Source organism: Aphanomyces invadans (assembly GCF_000520115.1).
Source record: "Aphanomyces invadans strain NJM9701 unplaced genomic scaffold supercont1.7, whole genome shotgun sequence".
Classification (NCBI taxonomy): domain Eukaryota; phylum Oomycota; class Saprolegniomycetes; order Saprolegniales; family Verrucalvaceae; genus Aphanomyces; species Aphanomyces invadans.
Genome location: NW_008580152.1, coordinates 1,542,410 through 1,557,019, shown reverse-complemented (window position 1 = coordinate 1,557,019; position 14,610 = coordinate 1,542,410). Strand labels below are relative to the sequence as shown.

At 52.9% G+C, this 14,610-nt stretch overlaps 6 protein-coding genes across 11 annotated transcripts; 2 read left to right on the top strand and 4 right to left on the bottom strand.

Moving 5' to 3' along the window:
* Positions 1-70: 70 nt before the first annotated feature.
* On the bottom strand, positions 71-2,579 carry H310_04627 (hypothetical protein; the record flags this gene model as incomplete). The annotated part of the gene is made up of 12 exons (XM_008869060.1): positions 2,164-2,579; positions 1,876-2,026; positions 1,716-1,815; positions 1,631-1,677; positions 1,441-1,558; positions 1,261-1,306; positions 955-1,056; positions 845-906; positions 736-791; positions 428-552; positions 223-361; positions 71-144 (listed from the first exon to the last, which is right to left on the bottom strand). Exons 1-12 carry the CDS (start codon positions 2,452-2,454, stop codon positions 71-73), a joined length of 1,311 nt encoding a protein of 436 aa, XP_008867282.1. The 5' UTR covers positions 2,455-2,579.
* Positions 2,580-2,927: 348 nt separating this feature from the next.
* H310_04626 (hypothetical protein) lies at positions 2,928-5,628 on the bottom strand. Of its 4 annotated transcripts, none has more exons than XM_008869058.1 (16): positions 5,394-5,628; positions 5,303-5,345; positions 5,011-5,245; positions 4,878-4,952; positions 4,684-4,834; positions 4,527-4,629; positions 4,425-4,471; positions 4,276-4,379; positions 4,163-4,224; positions 3,993-4,092; positions 3,851-3,937; positions 3,739-3,800; positions 3,623-3,678; positions 3,324-3,520; positions 3,129-3,267; positions 2,928-3,065 (listed from the first exon to the last, which is right to left on the bottom strand). In XM_008869058.1, the coding sequence occupies exons 1-16, from the start codon at positions 5,560-5,562 to the stop codon at positions 2,989-2,991; spliced, it is 1,707 nt and encodes a 568-aa protein (XP_008867280.1). In that variant the 5' UTR covers positions 5,563-5,628; the 3' UTR covers positions 2,928-2,988. The 4 variants fall into 4 exon arrangements, with proteins under 4 accessions (XP_008867280.1, XP_008867281.1, XP_008867278.1 ...); XM_008869059.1 differs by having other exon boundaries at positions 3,336-3,520; XM_008869056.1 differs by having other exon boundaries at positions 3,324-3,678.
* An 829-nt stretch (positions 5,629-6,457) lies between these two features.
* H310_04625 (hypothetical protein) lies at positions 6,458-7,327 on the bottom strand. The gene is made up of 2 exons (XM_008869055.1): positions 6,523-7,327; positions 6,458-6,473 (listed from the first exon to the last, which is right to left on the bottom strand). The coding sequence occupies exon 1, from the start codon at positions 7,309-7,311 to the stop codon at positions 6,628-6,630; it is 684 nt and encodes a 227-aa protein (XP_008867277.1). The 5' UTR covers positions 7,312-7,327; the 3' UTR covers positions 6,458-6,473; positions 6,523-6,627.
* A 275-nt stretch (positions 7,328-7,602) lies between these two features.
* On the bottom strand, positions 7,603-10,833 carry H310_04624 (hypothetical protein). 3 transcript variants are annotated; one of them, XM_008869054.1, is made up of 16 exons: positions 10,373-10,833; positions 10,269-10,318; positions 10,112-10,222; positions 9,925-10,062; positions 9,745-9,866; positions 9,512-9,632; positions 9,330-9,457; positions 8,990-9,282; positions 8,854-8,933; positions 8,696-8,785; positions 8,529-8,649; positions 8,348-8,478; positions 8,204-8,296; positions 8,094-8,157; positions 7,928-8,055; positions 7,603-7,805 (listed from the first exon to the last, which is right to left on the bottom strand). In XM_008869054.1, exons 1-16 carry the CDS (start codon positions 10,797-10,799, stop codon positions 7,680-7,682), a joined length of 2,223 nt encoding a protein of 740 aa, XP_008867276.1. In that variant the 5' UTR covers positions 10,800-10,833; the 3' UTR covers positions 7,603-7,679. The 3 variants fall into 3 exon arrangements, with proteins under 3 accessions (XP_008867276.1, XP_008867274.1, XP_008867275.1); XM_008869052.1 differs by having other exon boundaries at positions 7,603-7,801; XM_008869053.1 differs by having other exon boundaries at positions 10,269-10,833.
* Positions 10,834-12,693: 1,860 nt separating this feature from the next.
* H310_04623 (hypothetical protein) lies at positions 12,694-12,930 on the top strand (the record flags this gene model as incomplete). The annotated part of the gene is made up of 1 exon (XM_008869051.1): positions 12,694-12,930. The coding sequence occupies one exon, from the start codon at positions 12,694-12,696 to the stop codon at positions 12,928-12,930; it is 237 nt and encodes a 78-aa protein (XP_008867273.1).
* Positions 12,931-13,182: 252 nt separating this feature from the next.
* H310_04622 (hypothetical protein) lies at positions 13,183-13,968 on the top strand (the record flags this gene model as incomplete). The annotated part of the gene is made up of 2 exons (XM_008869050.1): positions 13,183-13,623; positions 13,666-13,968. The coding sequence occupies 2 exons, from the start codon at positions 13,183-13,185 to the stop codon at positions 13,966-13,968; spliced, it is 744 nt and encodes a 247-aa protein (XP_008867272.1).
* Positions 13,969-14,610: the final 642 nt, after the last annotated feature.

Here is a 14,610-nt window from a genome sequence, read left to right as displayed (position 1 = left end):
GTGGCGGGCGTTTCGTTCGGCCGTTTCATCGTGTAACTGTCAAAAAGTCACCACGAATGCATTCATTACGTTAAGCAAAGGGAGAGTCCGCTGCCAGCAACCGCGGGTGCACTCGCATCGTCAGAGGCACCGCGATGAAGAGCCCTTGCACACAAAAACGCCATGTCAGCCATACCGGAACGTGCATGAAGCCGAGGACCGAATTTTGTCTCGGTGCAGTACCTGCTAGCGACGACAGCCGAGACAGGGCCACGTACGCTTGACCGTATTCAAACACCTTGCCAAGATGCAGCACAGCGGAGTGAAACGTGAGCCCTTGGCTTTTGTGGATGCTGATGGCGTAGGCCAACGTCAGAGGTACCTGCACCGATGATCACATTCGTCGTCGCGAAAAGGTATGGGATGGAAATACGTGTAGGTGACTCACCTGTTGGCGGGATGCCACGACTGTGTGGTTGGCTATCACGCTGAAGACTTCCTTCATTATAGGCTGGGATGTGTCATGGTCAAAACTCACGATCGGCATGTTCGTGCCAGAAGTAAACCCGACCACTTACAACGCCAATCATGCCCGAATGGAAGTCTCTTGAAGCAAGATCCGAGGTTGTACATCGCCGCACGCGCCATTGACAAGGCCGGCCGCGACGGATATATTCTTGGTCAGCATGACGCGAGCGCCCTCTGCATTTTTGGCATTATCTGCCCGTAGCTATCACGAGAATTAAGTTATCTTACGCTTGAACTGGATGCGAACGGGAATCGGCGATCCCTTAAGCAAACTCTTGTCTCCCCTACCCAAGCGCATATTCACCGAGATCCGCGATTCGAGCGCAGCAGGACGTACGTTTCAATGGCAATAAAGTCGTGGACATCACCGTCTGAGTTTTCCAAACTAGCGTTGTTAATCTGGAGCATACCAGTGTGAATTAACAAGCGATAATGTCCAGATCTCACCACGTCGGTCACTTCGGCATTGTGTGAAAAGATATGAATGGCATCGTTTGACGCGTGTCGGCGATTGTCGACACAGCGCGAGTTGAGCGCGGCGACCATGCCCTAAGATCATATTGCTCCATCGAGAACTCGTCGTTAAAATCCAAGGAACTAACAGGGGTATGATTGTCCACGCGAATTGCGTTCAGGATTGAGACAAACTCAGGGTCGGCCGACTAGCGAAGCACTTGGTCCAGACAAATCGACGTCGCAACCCCGCTACGCAAGCATCCCAGTCAAAGTTAAAGCAACGATGTCATACAACACAAATGCACGCGCAGAATGACGACGACAAAAGCTCGAGAAGCCCTTCCTTCCCTCTTCTAGATGAACCATGTCACGGGCATATCGCTTCCACGCTTGCGATTCAAATCAATACATCTGGAGCCCCTTCGTCACGGGCGGTACTTGCAAGGCATTTCAGCGCATACCATGACCATACTGTACCAAGAGATTTGTACTTGAATAAAGTCGCCCGACAAAACGAGCTGACTGCCACCAAAGAAGAGCTTGGATTTCCGCACCGTCCGCGCAATGGCCTCGAGCGCATCAAACATTTGGCCGTCTGGTGGGAATGAACTTCACGTCACGTCGCTCGTTCACGTCAAACACGCACAATATGCGTAGCAACACTTACCAAGCATCGACATTTCGTCAATGACTAGCAGAGCCGCATCGCGCCAACTAATCACAGTCAGAACCTTACTGGAGAACGAAAATACTGTATGACGGCCTGGAAACTGCGGCTATCAGCATGGCAATGTTGAACTATCGAGTTGCTTTTTTGCGGAAACCCTGCAAAGTGGTGCACCGTCATGCCATCTACCAAGGCAGACACCGTCTCGCTTAATGGAAAAACGAGCGAGGCACAAAGGGTCGTACTAATGTTGAAGGCCGCAATGCCCGTTGTGGCTGCCGAAAACAAGCCTTGCTTTGGGGCGATCTTCTTGACATGCCCAAGAAGGAACGACTTGCCCGTGCCCGCTCGTCCCGTAAAGAATACATTCTCGTCCCTTTGAACGGCTTGTAGCATCTATGACCTCCCGCCAATCAACGGGTATGAAATGTTCAGTCTAATTTACTTGAGCTTGTTTGGCAGGGAGTGGTCGCATGGGTTATCCTTTCCTACACATGTCGTATCACACGTGGCAACAACATAGGCAGCCGTACGGTGTTGTTCCTGGCTGAGGACGGTGTTGTGCGCTGTGTCTTAGCCAGCGGCAATGTAATTGGCGGTCCAAAGCTATTTGCAGGTCGCTTTGCCTTGACTTGGACAATCCTCTCGCCTAAGGAATTTGCTTCAACGAACGACTTGGCGGTGGTCTTGGCAATGCCACCCTGGCTCAGCGCAAACTCTTTTATGTCTAGCATGCCGGCAGATGGACCATTGAAGAAGTTGTACTGCGTGCACTTTTGGAACTCTCGGTTGCAATGATTCGTGAATGATCCATCAAACATCATGATTACAAGTGTTTCAGACGAATATGCCAGGACCGGTGCAGTATCATACTGAACGAAGGTAAGTTTGCCGCTTGCGGCTTGGCCAAAGCACACTGCACCACCAAGTGTGAATCCACCAAGGTGGTCGCATGACGGGGTACCTTCTACTCCAGCCGTGCGGATCGCTGCCATGAAATCCTGATGGATTGCTTGAAGTCCGCCCTTCCGCTTGCACAACAGGACGTTGCACAACACACTGGAGCTAACGGTTTTGCCAGCGCTTTGGCCCGGGCTTGTCACTGCCACTTGGATCTCAACGTCGCAGCGAATGCCAGCTGGGGCGGTCGTCGTCGTCGTCGTAGCACCAAGTTTCAAATTGCATTCCCGCGTCGCAGATGGGCGATTTCGATTGGTCCGCAAATTTCACTTTCTGACGTTTGATTGGCGGGTTACGTGGATATGATGGCGCAGATATACATAAAAATACAAAAACAGGGAAATATCCTCAACGCGATATATTCGGCTGCTTGACGCGCTTATACACTCATGTTTCAGTCACGACGTCATGCCGTCTCTCACCCGTGGATGGACACGAATTGTGCTGTGCGTCACGGGGGTGGCCAGCGTGAGCCCTGCCGCGAGCGCATGTCATCTGGATTAACCCACCAGCCGACCAAGGAAAGGCTGAAACGCACCTCGAAGGGACGAAAGCCTGGACAGCGCCACATACGCTTGACCATATTCAAACACTTTGCCGAGGTGTAGCACGGCGCGATCAAACGTGAGTCCTTGGCTCTTGTGGATACTGATCGCATATGCCAACGTGAGTGGGAGCTAACCAGGACATGACGACCATGGTCAAGCACTTTTGTCACGCATATGAACGAAACCTGCTGACGCACTGCAACGACGGTGTGGTTCGCCATAATGGGAAAGGTTTCCGGGACCATGGGCTGGGAAATCCCGTGATCGAATCGAACAATAGGCATGTGCGTATCACGCGTGAAGCCGAGGACCGTGCCTCGCGCACCGTTGACCAGTCCATTTACGACGGACAGGGATTTGGTCAGCATCACGATCACACCTTCTACCATCCACAAGCGCCTGAGACATAAGCACTCAATCATGCAGTTGACGGGGTATCTCTGGTCGTAACCATCGCACTCTATCACGCGAGGAGGGACGGTACTTTTGAGCTGGATGCGTGCCGAGATGGGCGACCCTTTGAGCAACTCGCGATCGCCTCTGTACACATTACAGGGAACAATTGATATGAACCGCGACCTCGATGCAATATATTCGTACGTGTCTATAGCGGCGTATTCGTGGGCCTTGCCCTGCAGCGCTGTCAAACGAGCTTCGTTCATCTAGGTAGGTTGGTTCGACATCAAGGTATGGCAACGATGGCAAACCGCACCGCGAAAACATCTTCGTTATGTGAAAAAATATGAATTGCATCGGCGGTTGGCAGTCCCATGCGCTGATTGAGCTTCGCCAGCATGGCCTACGAATGCCACTATGTTTCGTCTCGTCGTTAGCCCAGCGGTCCCAATGCTTACCGATGTATGGGTGCCAACGCGAATAGCGTTGAGAATGTCGACAAAGTCAGCGTCGCGTTGGCGAAACACTTGGTCGAGGCAAATGGAGATGGTCATGCCGCTACCAAGTTGCGCGTTCCTCGCTGTCAACACACACCCTACCTGACGACAGGCTTCACACACAAATGTACCGTTGCCATGCTGCGACTTCAAAGCAAAAGCGGGGCTGGCGATCTTGGGCGACTGGCGGCAGCTACAACGACCCGTTATAGGTCGTTTCGACAGACGAATTTCGTTTGCGGACTTGGTAAAAATCCCCTGATACGATCAGCTGAATTCCGCCAAAGAATCGCGTGGATTGCCGAAGTTGTCGTGCAATTGCTTCGAGCGCTTCAAACATGCGCCCATCTAGACCACGTTGCTTCATAACCTGTGCGAGCATGGCCGTCGTACCCAGCATCGAGATCTCATCCACGACAAGCGTTCTGGCGTGCGTCCACCTGGACGATACCCATCCATCAATTTTACCAACCAACTTTAGCAGGGTGTACAGACCTGAACAATGCGTCCTTGTTTCGTTGAATGGTGGCCAGCATCGTTGGCACGTGCAGTTTGTCCATCGCAGTGAGCCCGGCAAAGTGATGCAACGTCATGCCGTCTACAATATAACCCACGATGTGTGAACCGCACTTTTGCAATCAAGTGGTCGCACGAATGTGAAATGCTGCGATGCCGGTCGTGGCCGTCAAGTACAGGCCAGTTGGCGGTACCACGCGCTGAATGTGGCCAAGGAGGAAGGACTTTCCAGTTCCAGCGCGCCCCGTGAAGAAGACGTTTTCGTTCCGTTGGATGGCTGCGACAACCTGTAGAAGGACCATGAAATGGGTGGAAGCATTGGATGCGTACTTGAGCTTGCTGGGGTGTTAATACCCGATTTCGCTTCGGTATTGCTGTGAGGTACTGCGAGGCATGCTGTCGCGCCTAAGACGAGCAACCCGTGAGAACCACAGAATGCCGTGGGTCCGCCAAGCGGTCATACTTTGGCTGGCGACGTGCGCTGTCGTCGCTTTGATGGTGGGCTCACAGGTACCAACGTCGTTGCTACGTTTGTGCGGTCCTGCAGCGGCGGTCTTGTGACCGAGGACGCTGTCGGGAGAATCGGCAAAGGCGACTTGGCGATCGCGCCTTGAGTCAGTGCAAACTCCTTGAGCTGCAACATCTCGTTTGGAGCTCCATTGTGACAATTATACTGAGTGTATCGCAATGTCTCGCGCCTGGTTTGTGTTGGTCCGTCAGTGTACAGTAGTGAGCATAAACTGTCGTTGGTGTACCAAATGAAGGTGAGTTTCCCGCGCAGGACATGGCTAAAGTACACTACACCACGACATTTGAACCGATGATTGCTAGTTCAATCACGCGTACGCTCAACGCCGTGCGTGCGAATGGCTGTTTTGTAGTGTTCGCCAAACAGTTGCAAGCCACCCTTGCGCTGGCACAGGCGTGCATTCCGGATTAGCTTTGTCCTCGAGTTTTGGCCGGTGGCCGTCAGGGCAACTTGAATCTCCACGTCGCAGCGGATGCCTTCACTCATCTACCGGTAGATCTAGATATCGTGCGATTCGCATGCAATTGGAACCGCTGGCCGAGTCGTCCGCCACTCGATCGACCAAATGAGCGGTTTGAAAATTCAAACTCGTTTGAGGAGTTCTGATTGGCCCGACTGGTTGAATTGTGATCCCTGATTGGCTGCCAATGGCACTTGAAACGATGCCACCAAATTCATCAAGGAACAAGATGCAGATACCCCACACCAGTCGCAACTCACGTGAGCCGTTCCTCCATGCGAAGGGACTGCCGCACACAGGCGCCAATACAGGGAACCCGGCCATACTCACCGTTTCGTTACCGTCGGAACTGTGGTACGTGCTAACATCGAACGGCGACTGACGGGGACATGTTGAGGGGCTGGCAACAAGAATGGCCCTGGGTCATTGGCCGCACCGCCAGTTTGTGCGAAGCTTCTGGTCGCCACGGTGGTCGAATACTACTAGGAGAGTGTGGCAGGAGTGTGCTCGTCCCGAGTGCTGCGGTGAAATACCAAGTGCGTGGCGACATGGTGTTGGCGCTGACATTGCCGGGGCTCAAGCGCCAACTCGCGTGCATGCTCGCTGCGTGAAAGGGTGATTCTTACGCCAAGGGGTAATGCCCTCGCATGCCTACTTTACACTGGACGTAGCCACGAATGGCTCCTGGCAGTAGCACGCAGCAGTAGCTGTAATGGCAAGGAAGTTCGTGAACCAAGCTGTCGCGGCCGCAGGACACCTTGACGGCTTTCGACAACTTGAGGGAATGCAGACAATGTACCAGCAGCATGCTTTGGGCAATGGAAGCGTGGCTTTGGAATGTCGATGTGTCTGTAAATTGAGTTCGGATCTCATGGAATCATATCTCATGCATCCTCTGCATTCAGGAAAGGATTGCGCAGGCGTCGCTCGACCAGCTCTGTGGGAAGCAACCCATGGGCTTGGAATACACCAGCAGATCTCGATACCTTCTTCAGGTGAATTCACCCACATCTTGCCGCAGCAATCAATTCAAAACGTATCACTCGTCAAGGCCAATGCTATTGCCAAGGCGTTGTCCCTGAGACGTGAACCTAAGGTAATCGGGCACGCATCTCCCGCACAGCGGCAGAGGGTGTAGTCAGTACGGTGACACCGCCGAGGGTTTTCTCAAGCAGAGGCTGTGCGCGTTCCATGGAGAACTGAGCGAGCGCGACTCCTCGAACGTCTGGCCGCTGAGCAAGGAGTTTTTGTACCTCGGCCAAGATGAGAGTGTCGTGTTGGATGCCGTCGCCGCGGTCGAGTGCGTCCAGGGCGCCAGGTACATGCACGGGAACGACGCGAGCGTGTGGCGCAATGCTTTCGATTTCTTTCATCATGGAGGACAAGGTGGGGGCAAACGTGGCAACGAGGGCAACTCCGGTCTGCAATTTGGCGAGGTCATGCAACATCGCTTCGTTTGGCTTAAGCACAGGAAGATGGGGAGGCAGGTCCGCGCGGACGGCATCAATGTACACTCCGAACGCGGAGCACGTGAAGAGAACTCCATCAGCTCCGGTGGACACAGCATAGCGTCCAAGAGCAAGGAAGCGATCGAGAATGGATGGATCGAGTAATCTCGCATCGGTTGTGCCAGCTTGCGCTGCGACTAGGTCTGAGGCTAGCGAGTCGTCCAGAAGGTTGACGACCTTCGCTTGAGGCCATAACTTGAGGAATGCACCTTCGATGGGCGGTGGCGAATGGCGCAAACCATGAATGAGCGCAATGCGTCGGGCCATATGTGCTCGGTGTTCCAATTCAAACGTGGATGCGAAGTTTTCGTACCGTGGTGTGTGGAACGTTCTCGCACTGTTCCTTGGCATTTGCTGGTCTCTCGGGGTGTGCTGGACCTAGGATGGACGCCGCCATCATGGCAGCTAAGTGTGGCAGCGCAAACCAGCGCTGCGCCAGCGCTGAGATGGAATTGGTATCTACGGCTTGTACCAACTCGACGATGTGATTGCCGACAGCGTCATGCCTGGCCACTGGAGGTCGCAGGTCCACAGGAATGTCAGCACACCCGTGTCAAACACGTCAGATGGCCATGATGCCTTCCACCGCCCAGGCGAAGAGAATTGGTCTCGACAAATGAACGATACGAACTCTATTACATGAACTGAAGAATCTTGTGCTGGACGGCTTGAACGTCCCCATCGCACGCAGCACGCTCGTCGGCACTATATTCTTTCTCGAGAATCGCCTGGAATTGCTCGACGACATCGCCAAGCCCTTTCTACACAAACAACCGTACATGAAGCGATGCAGTTCACTTCATGCAGCATTATATGTCGCCAGACGGCACAGCATGCGACTTCTTGGACATCCATGGTGTTACTTTCTCTGACAGTGTTGTACCTGTATTGGCTTGAACAAAATCGATTCCGTGGACGCATTCATCAAGTATGCGTGGATTTTGTCATGGACAAGGGGTAGTTGCGCCTCCACATGCGTCGCCAACAGCTTTAACATTGCTCGGATCGCATCTACAGTTGGTTAGCATAGGCATTGCCAGTCTTCGTACCAGGTGATCCGTGGGGTAGGGACGTTCGCAGGGAGCGTTCGGATTGCTTCATCGTCGACTTGGCCTTCATGCACACATGTGAAGTTCACTCTGTGCATTCTATTCGTTACCCTTTGCTGCCACGCAGCGAGGGGGGCCGTCACATGCTGGACGGCGTGCTCGATAAAAACGGTGCAGCTCTTCTTGAGCTCATGCTCCAAGTCCTACAAGCAAACCCGTTGTGGTCACTTGCTTCCAAGTTGTAGACGTTGCACCTTCTTCACATCCGACGTGGTCGTGTGTACATGGGGGATGCCGTGCGTGAGGAGTCCCAAGATCGAGTTGTCGACGGACAGAGTAAACGCATCGGTCAAGATCGTGCCGTTCAGAATGTTGCCCACGGCATCTACGCGTCTTGTCAAAACCTTTGTAGTACACAAGAGGCCCCTAACGAACCCGTGGTCGACGTAAAGTCCAAGTTCTTCTCCGTCACAGAGAACTGAATGTCAAACGGCGCGATGCGCTCGCGCAATGTGAGAAGATGCTTGACCAAGAACAGCCCGCCATCCAGATTCCCCTTGTGGACTTTGCTTCAACCACGACCGTGAGGGATATACCGATACCTTACTGACTGCGATGTCTGCCGATGCCATCTTGAGCGTCGCCGTGCAGGATCGGACGGCGTCTTGGGCCAGCTCTTCAAATATGTGCATCTACACGCAGGAGCATCGTCAGGCAAGCGCGAATTGTTTTTCCAACGAGTGATGTCTTGAAGACGTACGTTGACGTATCGATAGACTTTGGACAGGCACATGAGCGTGTGCTCGAGGGTCGGGTACCACGTGGCATACACCGTGGGGGCTACATGTGAACACCAGTGAGTGGAGCGGAAACAGTTCCCTTGTGTGGAGGAGCACCTGCAAGTTTCTCCGGGTAGTTCAAATCGCTTGGAGTTGGCACAAACGCTTCGATATTGTCGCGAATGTACTTTTGCGTGCACAGAATGAGTCGTTCTTGGGCGTCGCCAATCATGCGTCCGACGACAGGCTCGACGGCCTCTGCAGCATCTCCACGTGGTCGAATGTGCGTATCGATCACTTCGCTTCGCAAGACTTCAACGATCTCACAAAGCACTTCGAGGTTGTGCTGCTGGATCATACGTGGTCGCACGGTGTGGTACAACGTGTAGCTGAGCTGAAAAATCATGCGCCTACATGAAGGATGCATCTTGACCCAACATCACACGAACTCGCATACTGAAATGCGTTTTCATCTTGGTCTTCGACTTGAAGCACGGGCGCTGTCGGGGCGGCGGCAAAGACATGCCGAAACAGCGTGTATTCTGCATGGCAGAGGCGCACCATGTACTGGCACCCAATGCGGAGCTGCACATGAATCGGATTTTATCAAACAAATCGGCGAGGGCTGTTTGGCCGTACCAAGCTCACAATATCGACATTTTGATTCACTGACGTCAAGTACGCCACCACAACCGGCGTCAGTAGTTGTGTGCGGACGCTCACGTACGTGTCTAGCACGTCCGGCAAATACGATTCATTCCTAGCGCGCCACGTTCAGCATAATGGGTTTTCATCGGTCAGTTCAACCCACTGCACGACACAACGACTTGGTGTTCACGCCAAGATAGATCGATTTGAAAGAGACGAGTTACCCTGGAATTGTGTCACGCTGATCAAGGTGGCGGGTCAATGCTTGGCAGGCAGGGGCAGCGGCGTGGAATTGTAGGTAGTATACCGAGGCTTCGTCTAGTTCCTGTGGTGGCGTTGTCGATGGCTAAAACGATGGGATATACGTCAGCAATTTCGATCGTCATGTTGAACAAACACCCAACTTGTGGGGATACCGCTCCAATCACGAGATCACGTGCCGACTCGAGCATGGCCACGGCATAATCTCGCAACGTGTGCAGCGCATTTATCATGAGCTCCCCGTACGCGGCCAGGTACATGGGGGCGTCCTTGAAATCTTTCTGCCAAAATCGTGTGTGAGAAGCATTCCCAAATATGTTGTCGACGAACGTGCTGCTGGAGAAACGTGACGCAGTCATCGAGGTCAACGATGCCTTGTTCAAATGTCGGAGACGTCGGATCGATTGCACCAAACATGTACGGGCGAACGTGCACCATGACCTAGTTTCATCTTATCGGAGAGCGGGACGAGCATGCGGGAGCGTACCGTGGACTCCCCGGACGCTTCAACTCGAGACGAAAAGTCAATCTTTCCACCTACACGTGACAAGGTTCGACAGACATGAAGTCCCATGCAAACGCATGACGCACCGACTGCTTTTGCAATGTTCGAGATGCGTGTAAAATACGGTAACGGTCCCTCCAGGTTCTGCACCTTGACGTTGAGCTCATCCAGTTCTGTCAGGAGCGTCTCGAAGCTCTCGTACAAGGCGCTTGTCAATGTTTTCACCGACACATGACGGTCCTCCATCTCTTGAAGCAATGCGAGCGACTTCTCCGTATGCTTTTCCACCGTTTCGCACGCCCGATAGCACTTCTGGGCGTTTGTCAGGAATTTCTGGACCGTTGACGAAAGCACGACAGGGTTCGTTGTGGCAGGGTTTGCAGGAACCTTCAGCGCGTAGTACTGCTTCAGGGACATGCTTGGTTTGGTCGGCAATAGGTCCACCGCTTCTTTTCCATGGCTTGCCTTCTCGAGGCGGTCCAGTAGGGCTTCTTGTGCCTCCGACAGGGTCATCGTTCTGCTCTTTGTGTCGATGATACGATCCCCAGGATATCCGGATAAACTTATTCGTCGCTCGGTGCTTAATGACCTGTTGCTTGTAGTTCTTCGCTGGAATGCTGACTTCAACACGAAATTTAATTTAGCCAAAAGTAAGATGTTTCATAAATTTAAGGTTTCTAAATACTGCTTACTACAGAAGAGCAAGTTACCGCGTAAACCTCATTGTGACTGTACAGGAGGATGCAAAGTCGCTCAGATTGTGTTGCGCGTGCATGGACCGAAGAGCTTTAGGAGACGGGGGATTTAAGCTCATTGCCTTTTACTTTATGTTCAACTTTGTGTTCAACTGGGTGGTGTAGCTCTTGCTGAGCTAATGCGATCTCGCCGACCTGAATAAGTTGTGTCTATTCAAGTTGTTGCTGTACCTCCATCCGAAGAAGAATGTCCGACTTCGTGTTTTGCGAAAACGAACTTGAAAATACGTAAAATATGCCAAAAAACTATACAGTTGAATAGAGAAATGTACGCTTAATTCAATGAAAACAAAAAGTCCCAAAATAGCATCAACATTAGAGAAAAAACGAATCCAATCCAAATAACTAAAGCAAGTGTAGTGTCGCGTGCACGTAAATGGGACTAATCAAAAATCCGGATAACATCCGCAAAATCGGCGGGAAAACTTGGCGGCTCCAAATCATACGCGCTGGCACCAAGAAGAAGAACCTGACGAACACTCAGAGGCAACACCTACTTCAGCACTCTTGAAGGTCTGCCTTCCGAATGGCAAGCTACCTCGAGGCACAGTTAAGAGCATGGCGACTTTGTTTGATTGTGACCCAAGGACTGTTCATCGTATTTGGACACGCGCCTCTCTTGATTGCTCCGGCGTGCAGGCCATATGTGCTGATGTATCTTCTCGAAAGAAGACAAGAAGTGGACGAAAGATTAAATACATGAACCTTGCAGATCAGCTACGCAAAGTCCCTAAAGCTCGTCGAACCACCTTTAAGTCCATCGCAGCAGCAATGGGATTGCCGCCGTCACACTTCATGACTACTTCAAACGAGGGGTCTTCTCGAAATACTCAAGCAACATCAAACCTTTATTGACTCCGGCAAACCAAACTGCTCGACTAAATTGGGCACTTGACCATGTCCGCCACGAGAACGGTGAGCTTGTGTTCGACAACCTCATCGACTGTGTGCACATAGGTGAGAAATGGTTTTTCATGACACGACTCAAGAAGACATTTTACCCCGCTCCAGGTGAAGTGCCTGCCACCTCATCTGACGTGCAAATCAAAACGGTTCATCCAGAAGGTGATGTTCTTGTCGGCCGTTGCTCGCCCGCGCTGGGATGACACTCGTCAGTCATGGTTCGACGGCAAGATAGGAACGTGGCATTTTACCGAAGTCGTGCCTGCCAAGCGTACAAGCCGCAACCGTCCAGCTGGAAACGCTGTCCTTCAACCTGTCAATGTGACGCGCGAAGTGTACCGACGTATGCTCGTCGACAACGTTATACCTGCGATCCGCGAGAGGTGGCCCTCAGCGCCGACGAAGTTGAAGATCCAGCAAGATAACGCCAAACCACACGTCCTCCCGAATGATGCCGAGGTGGTTGCCGTATGCAACAAGGATGGCTGGGCCATGTCCATCGTATGTCAACCGCCGAATTCACCTGACTTGAATGTCTTGGATCTTGGCTTTTTCCGCGCGATTCAATCGCTACAATCGAATCATCATTCAAGAATTGTGGAAGACATTGTTGCCGCAACCATGGATGCGTGGAATGTGGTGGATCCAAGCACGTTGAGTCGGAACTTCATGACCCTACAAGCCTGCTTCCAAGAAGTCATTCGATCAGACGGAAATATCAACTCAAGATACCGCATTTGAAGAAGTCGATGCTCATGGCGCAGGGGAAGTTGCCCGAGTGTCTACCGTGCGACCGCTCTGTGTGGGCTGATGGGTGCTCCAAGCTGAGCTGCGTGGACGTTGACAACCTGATGAATACTCTACAGGTGGAAGTGAACGCAAAATTGGACTTGGTTGAGCTATGCAACGTGATGGGGGCGCTTAACATCGACGACGAAGCCGACGATGGATTTACTGTGGACGTGATGGAAATTTTGCAGCTGTAATTGTTACGGAGCGAATTTAATGTCTTCTTTCTTGTATTGCATTTTTGTAATTTTAATTGAAGGTCAAGTCGGATATTCTTTTTTCGGATTTGTGTTTAGTTGAAGTCGGACATTCTTTTTCGGATGGAGGTAGCAGTAGTAGTAGTTACAGCAGATCAAGTTGTACTCCGGTTGTTGTCAACGCGGACGTTTGCTGGGGTGACTCGCGATGACGCGGCGCGTGTGGAGGAGCGCATGGCACGGCTGCGCGAGATGTCGAATTACGTCCCATTGGACGCCAGCAGCGTGGGAGCGTACTTGAAGATGTTTCAAAGCGGCGGCCATGAAGACTTGGAATGGCACATCCTTTGGATGGTGTGCGCCTTCGAGCACCTTTGGGTGGCGGAGGCGCACCCATTGGAGTTCACGGCCTTCAAGGGGAGTATGAAGGCCCAGTGCCCTGGATGGGTCGTGGACGTGGGGTTGATTGCGCGACGAGGAGACGAGGCGATGTTGGAATACATCAGCATTTTCGTCTTCTCGTTGGTGGGGCGAGAACGAGGTGGTCGGCGCGGGAAGTGGCCGACGACGACAACGGAGTTGGCCAATGCGCTGACTAACTTCGCAATGAACCGGCACGCGAAGTGCCATCGTCTTCAAGGCGCCGTCGTCGCACGGATCGCGACGCGCGTAGTATGGCGGCTCGATCATGAGGTAAGATCGCTTTTGCCTCGCCGTCTGATATCCATCTTGCAGTTGCGCCGTCGCTCAGGGCAAATCGACGACCTGATTGCGTCCACCGAACGTCGACGAGTCGGTTGGGCTCCTGCACGGCGGGTGGAAGGCCGCAAGATGGAAGGCAGTCCGTCGACTGCGTGGGCGGCCACGCCGGCAAGTCGGAAGGCGGCGCGGTGCTTCGAAGTGCAGGGGGATCCCTATGCGGGGTATTATCCCGCTCCGGTGCCGTTGCCGAACTTCGTCGGCCAAGAGGATGACGGTGAAGAAGAGGAGCCGCGGGACGCGAGCGAGCGGCTTCCATCGTTGCATCGTCGTTGGTAGGAGAGGTGTTAGGTAATAAATAACTCTTCAGTTTTCCCACCTAAAAAGACTTGTGTACGTGCCAGTCGTCAGGTAGGTTGAGTGAATAGTTCGTCGGACTCACGACTTGTTCGATAGCAAAGGGTCCGACCAAGCGCCACGCAACTTCGGGTTGGCGCTTAGATTGCCATTGCGTTCGCGGAACGCATGGGAGGGCACGGCGGACTTGTGCAACAGGACTTGGTCGCCGATTTCGAAAGTCGCCAGGTTGGAGCGACCGCGTGCATTTGCTTGGGCCGCTTGCTTGGACTGGGCGGCGACCAAGCTGTCTTGAATTTGTCGCAACACCGAGGTGCGATGGACCAAAAAAGACTTGATGTCTTTCGTCGTTCGCACTGGGAGATGGTCGCGGACAACGGCAGCGTCGACGGAGTGCTTGACGCTGGTAACAGTGTCTCCTCCCACACATAAAGGAGAGCCACCGAGGAGTTGAGGCAGCCGAGGGTGCTGCAAGTGAACTGCGTAGTGAGGCGAGAAGCCCGTGGACGCCTGAACCGAGGCGCTGTAGGCAAACACGGCGTGGGGAAGCAGGGTGCTCCACGTCGTGGACGATGCGACAGAGTACGTCCGAAGGATGTCTTCGAGAACGCGGTTGGCGCATTC

What these genes read in the sequence shown, in the direction of transcription:
- H310_04626 (XM_008869056.1), bottom strand. Translation starts at nt 5,562, where the DNA reads ATGAGTGAAGGCATCCGCTGCGACGTGGAGATTCAAGTTGCCCTGACG. An exon ending in GCGTTGGCACCCATACATCG is followed by an intron (nt 3,938 to 3,992) that starts GTAAGCATTGGG and finishes TGGCATTCGTAG; the next exon opens with GCCATGCTGGCGAAGCTCAA. An exon ending in TCGTTGCAGTGCGTCAGCAG is followed by an intron (nt 3,268 to 3,323) that starts GTTTCGTTCATA and finishes TGTCCTGGTTAG; the next exon opens with CTCCCACTCACGTTGGCATA.
- H310_04625 (XM_008869055.1), bottom strand. Translation starts at nt 7,311, where the DNA reads ATGGCCCGACGCATTGCGCTCATTCATGGTTTGCGCCATTCGCCACCG.
- H310_04624 (XM_008869052.1), bottom strand. Translation starts at nt 10,799, where the DNA reads ATGACCCTGTCGGAGGCACAAGAAGCCCTACTGGACCGCCTCGAGAAG. An exon ending in TTGGAGCGGTATCCCCACAA is followed by an intron (nt 9,867 to 9,924) that starts GTTGGGTGTTTG and finishes CCATCGTTTTAG; the next exon opens with CCATCGACAACGCCACCACA. An exon ending in CCTACCCCACGGATCACCTG is followed by an intron (nt 8,056 to 8,093) that starts GTACGAAGACTG and finishes AACCAACTGTAG; the next exon opens with ATGCGATCCGAGCAATGTTA.